Source organism: Mizuhopecten yessoensis, unplaced genomic scaffold (genome assembly GCF_002113885.1).
Source record: "Mizuhopecten yessoensis strain PY_sf001 unplaced genomic scaffold, ASM211388v2 scaffold716183, whole genome shotgun sequence".
Classification (NCBI taxonomy): Eukaryota; Metazoa; Mollusca; class Bivalvia; order Pectinida; family Pectinidae; genus Mizuhopecten; species Mizuhopecten yessoensis.
The window spans coordinates 90,590-96,589 of NW_018479989.1; the positions used below are offsets into that span (position 1 = coordinate 90,590).

At 34.8% G+C, this 6,000-nt stretch overlaps 1 protein-coding gene across 6 annotated transcripts in view; it reads left to right on the forward strand.

Moving 5' to 3' along the window:
* LOC110441987 (papilin-like) overlaps positions 1–6,000 on the forward strand; it is a 220,687-nt gene that overhangs the window by 65,232 nt on the left and 149,455 nt on the right. Inside the window, exon 1 of one of the 6 annotated variants that reach the window (XM_021485326.1) lies at positions 2,218–3,111. The exons of the other annotated variants lie outside the window; for them this stretch is intronic. Coding sequence (XP_021341001.1) covers positions 2,634–3,111 — 478 coding nt within the window. The 5' untranslated portion in view covers positions 2,218–2,633. Of the gene's footprint in view, positions 1–2,217; positions 3,112–6,000 lie in introns of those variants that run through there. 6 annotated transcript variants of the gene reach the window in all.

Genomic DNA, 6,000 nt, shown 5'->3' on the forward strand with positions numbered 1-6,000 from the left:
AGTAACAGATCATTGTTCAGAACACACCTGTATTTAACAGATCATTGTTTACAACATACCTGTATTAACAGATCACTGTTCAGAACATACCTGTACATGTATTTACAGATCATTGTTAACAACATACCTGTATTAACAGATCATTGTTTACAACATACCTGTATTTACAGATCATTGTTTACAACATACCTGTATTTACAAATCATTGTTTACAACATACCTGTATTAACAGATCATTGTTTACAACATACCTATATTTACAGATCATTGTTCAGAACATACCTGTATTTACAGATCATTGTTTACAACATACCTGTATTTACAGATCATTGTCAACAACATACCTGTATTTACAGATCATTGTTCAGAACATACCTGTATCAACAGATTTATGTTTATAAGAGATATTTATTTAGAATGCTATTGGGAAGTCGCACTAACTGAAAAAAACAAAAAATAAGGAGTGTATGATTCTATTTCTTATTTGTTTAATCAAGAGTAACTATAATAGAATCTTCTCCAGTGGCTAGCTGCTCTGTACCTAATGAACCCTGCAGTGACGATTAAGTATGCTTACATTTACCTATTAGCAGGAAGATCACATGTCTTGTACCTCAGTAAGGTACTCTAGATCTGCTGTTGATATTACGACCTACACTCTTGTGCTAATTACTAGATATTTCTGTAATCAATTAGCATTTTGTGGAAATCTGTACATGGCTTCTAGAACCATATTGTTTCATATTAAAGTTAACTGCAAAACACGTGCAAGGACAATTTGTATCAAGTTAAATACTTCTAATCTATCTATAGATAAAACAGAACAGGGTTTGAATCAAGATTCATTTTGTTTGAAAATGATTTTTATGTTTAATGAGAAATAGAAGTATTTAAATCCCCATCCTTCACTGTACTTGTGGATTTATGTATAACGAGGACAATCCTGTTATTGTGACTGGTGATATTAATGTGTGGAAGGTGCATGTCAAGCGGTCATTTACAATCAATCAAAACGTAGGCTGTATACATTACATAGATGCATCATCGTATTTAAGTCTGGATTTTACTACCTATGCTCTGTCACATCAAATATGTATGCCGTGGAATTACCTGTAATAGGTATTCAAAAATTATATTTCATATCATCATTATTTTAAGGGAGAAAATTATTTGTTTAACATCTGTTAGAAGAAAAAAGTGCCTGCCACGTAATGAGTTTGGTACAATACCTATTTTGTATGACCATGTAGACTAATGGCCCTAATCATACAAACTTTGTACAAACCATCAGACTAATGGCCCTAATCATACAAACTTTGTACAAACCATCAGACTAATGCGTCTCATTATACAATGAACGCAATATATTTAACACCAAGGTTTTGATGAATTCTTTAAACTGGCACACTGCACTTCGGTCATGCATGTCTGTAATTATTAGCGAGGAACTAATTGCGCTACCTGTGAACTTGCAGATATTTTCAAAGAATCTTTATGTAAATAGCTGGAATGTAAATGTTTTAATTAAAGTTTTAGAATTATATTGTTACCTGTTGGAATAGGAGACTGTTTATGTCTGTAGGTTAAGGTGGAGTGAACATCATCAGATTGATAAACCACACAGCAGATTGTAATGGATTCTGATTACTTATGACAAAGTAAGGTGACATTGCTGTTATATTTGTTTCCGAGCCATAAAGTTTTGTTTTGTGTATTTTAGTGAAATTTCTGCTGGTTTTTTTGCGGTTTAGTTTGTATGTTTTTTTGAGTACCCAAGCCCATTGGGTCTTTACACTAGAATACTGATATCTTTTATTGACAGTATATTCTCATTCATTTTCTGATGTCAATTTGTCAAGAGTCAAGCTTTCCCTGTTGCAATCTTACTTGTAGTGATCTGTTTTCCCCTCTGTAGTTTGAAGCATGAGTAAAACATGAGTAAGCCATTTAAGTTATCATGAAATTGATGTTTGATTCTGAACAGATAACTTCACTGGCAACTTTAATTAGAAAAATATTCCAGCTTAAAAATTCTGTTTGTTGTGTGTATGCCAGTGAAATTACACACAGAAAAACTTATATATACATGTACATGTAAGTAATGATTGCTACTACTTTTACCTGAGTTTTTACCTGGCTGTGTTCTGTGGTAGCGTGTTACTGTACTAGCACACTCACTACGCTAGGGTGCCACCGAGGTTTCTGTGGGGGTAGGCTAACAGTGTGGAGCAACGGCAGTCAATGGTGTAGTATCATTAGTGGCAGAAGCGACTCTAGATGAAAGGATGCGATGGAGGGTATCCTGTAAATGTTTCGTATGACAGAGTAGCATTTCTACGACAACATGGGTAGCATGTGTTACTCACTGTGTGTCTACCCTTAATACTGTATTCACAATTCGGTGTATGTCACTGGAATAGATACAACCCTTTAGTTGGTCCTTTTTCATGTTTTTGTGAGTTTCTTTATCTTCATGGCTTGGAAAGCATGAATCTTTCAGAAAAGTTAATTTGCATATTATGGTTTTCGAGGAATATCTTTCATGAGTGTATTTAAGGAAAGTGTTTTGTTTCACAAATGAGTGAGGATTACGCCTAATATTTTTCAACCTTGGATTAATTGCAAAGCTGAAAATGAAGTTGAGTTGTTGGTGTTTGTTTTTTCTGGTGTTGGTGATGAGCTGTAGTGTGTCAGAGGGAAGGAGGAGAAGGAACAATAGATATCGGGGCTATGTGCCGTACATATTGTCTTTGTATGCTGACAAAAAAAATCATAAAACGACAAAATCTCGTGTAACAAGACCGCCTCCCAAGGAAGTGGTCATTGACATTCAAAACACCCGTCCAAAGGACCAGCCTAGCAGTCCTGTGACACAACCTACCAAAAAGCCTAGCCTGGACACTTGGTACCAAACACCTAAGCCCGTAAAAAGATATAAAGTTAAGCCTGGTATGAGACCTATCCTTGAGCTAACACAGGTGACAACGGGTAGGCCTAAACTTCCAGGTGTAGCATCCAGACCTAGGCCTACCTGGCCTCCTGTCAGTTCTGTGATTGAACTGGCCGGAGCTGACCAGTCTGACCCTTGGAATAAGTGGAAACAACTGACAGGTAAATGGTCACTATCATATACGTCCAAGTAGATTATTGTTAATTACTAATGTTAATGTCACTTCATAGAAAACAATTGTTTTAGTATAGCTATGTACTGTTTTCACTTAGATAATATTTTCTAATCAACTAATAAATTAACAAAAGGTAGATATTTTAGTTCAAACTAATATTTTCCATGCAAGATAAATATTTTATAATTGACTAATATTATTTCACTGAAGTGTTACATTTTGTAATGAATCCTTGATTTGAAATGATTTAACATTAATGACTTATAAGAAAAGTTTCATTATAACTCACTGACACTCCTATTGGCACAACTTACTGACAAGTTTGATATCATTATATTTGCACTTTTAGCTCACAAATGTAAATGACAATACTTTCTGGAGAGATGGCGATAAAAGGCAATATTACTCCAACTGAACGACAGTTTACGTATACATATACCCTCTGTTTGTTCACTGGGAAGTGATGCCGTTTGATGGTTATTAAAGGCTCTTGTGCACTGTTGCAGAAATGTTTATCATTTCTTGTGCAATAAAAGTTTAATCATTCAGTCGCCCAGTTGACTGTTGAGATGACTTTCAAAGAAATCAAAACTTGTTGTTAGATTGTTGTTTGGTGTGGGATTGTCGTGCTGTGGTCAGTAGTTTACCGTTAATCTGTGATGACCACACATGATGTAAAATGACTGTTAACAATGTTGACGCTATCAGGGTGTTTGCTATTTGAACACTTGTATGTAAGTTATAGAATATCTATAATGCAGACAGAACATTTTTGACAGATTTACTAAGTAGGAGTAGAGCATTGTCTGAGAATATTTTGCAGTGACAGCAGCCTAATTTGTTTCTATTAATGTAAGGCCACCATTACTTGGCTCTACCCTACCCCTGTGTCTGACTAGATACAGGAACACGTCTGTCTGTACAAGCCTGTGGATATTGTAGTAGGGTGCATTGTCTTCATTCTTAGGTGACAGATCTATATATTCTGTCTTTTTGGAATATTTGGAGCAGTTACGACTGTAGCATGTCGCGTGGGACACTTGATCTGGGGGACATGGTCCTGGGGCGGGCAGATTGACAGCTCCGTAACCCTAGCCCTGACTGGGGTTTTGTCCACCTGTCAGCTAGGCCTGTCATTACCATAACTCAGGATTCTCTACCCTAATCCCTCAATGATTTGCTGATTTCTTGATTTCAACTGATCACTTTGAAGTTTTCAATTACACCAGACAACCATCCACAGTCAGTATTGACAGAAGATCTGGACTTGATCAAGTTTCAAAGAGGATGTCTTAGTCTTCCATTTTAACTCTTTTGTTAAAACAATTAACAGCTATTTGTGTGGGTGATAGGATTGATAATCAGGTGTTAGACTGCTGTCCCCCTTAAAGGTTTTCTGCCATGCTGTCTGTATAGGGTGTCCTTGGCTTTGGTTTGATGGGGTGGAAATTAATGATGTGGTCAAGTGTGAGAATCTCAGAAACTTGTTTGTTGGTGGCATGTAAAAATGACTGGATTTCAAAATATGTTTCTTCAAAAAATAAGTTCAGCTCATTGATATTTTAAACAATATGTAAGTCACTCTCAGAAATATAGTATAGAGAAATATGAATTTGCAATACTGGTGTTTAAAACTATTTCATTTGAAATCTCATCATGGTTTTAAAATAATTCTCTGTTTTGGATGTGAAGGAGTTTTTATGTGAGGTGATAAAAGTGTGTAACATTTCAAAGTAAGTTATCAGAAATTCATATATTGATATCCTAGGTCAACAAGTTTTTACGGTTTGAGGGTGACAAAGTTGCAATAAAAAGCTCATTTTCATTATTTTCAAAAGCAATTTTCAATGAGAATAATTGTCAGACAGGCCCATACTCTTTTTGATGTGGTGTTGAAATACTATGCATAAGTATGTTTATAAACTTTTAAAAGGTTGAGAGATTTATGAGGAGTTCTACTGCATGTAATACATCATTGTGGTATGTGTGTAATATGCAATGGTACATGTTTAATACATAGTTGTACATATGTAATACGCAATGGCACATGTTTAATACGTAGTTGTACATATGTAATACACAATGGTACATGTTTAATACATAGTTGTACATATGTAATACGCAATTGCACATGTTTAATACGTAGTTGCACATATGTAATACACAATGGTACATGTTTAATACATAGTCGTACATATGTAATATGCAATGGTACATGTTTAATACATAGTTGTACATATGTAATACGCAATGGTACATGTTTAATATGTAATGTTTTCTGTGTAATACATAGTAGTTTATGTGTAATAAATAATGGTATGTGTGTAATACATTATATTTATAATACATAAGCCCATGTATTCTGGTAATGGTATAAGTGTCTTCTGCTTCATTGATGACACCGGCAGTGTACGTACATGTTGGTTAAATTCAAGAATAGTTGTAATGTCATGTTCTCAAAGATAAAACCGGGATAGTGATAACAAACAAACACTAGTGAGCTCATCAATAATAATACTGATATCATATCACACAAGGGAACAAAATATTTCTTAATGAGATCATCAACCTACATCCCTAACACCCGGTGTAGTAAGGCCAAAAAATATATATAGTATGTTTAGGGTTGCATTGGCAAAAAAACTATGGTAGGTAGGTCGGATTTTTATTTATTTTTTATTTTTGTATATTTTTGGTCATGTGATTATGACCCTATTATTGTATGTAAAACAAAGAATTACACAAACAAGGTTCATTTGGAGGCAAACTGTGCTCCATATGATGACATTTAGCGCCAACACGGAGCTGGAAGCCATTAAGAAAGGCAAGGAACCTTCTACTAAAGAAAATCAGGTTTTTTTTTTTTTTTTTTTTT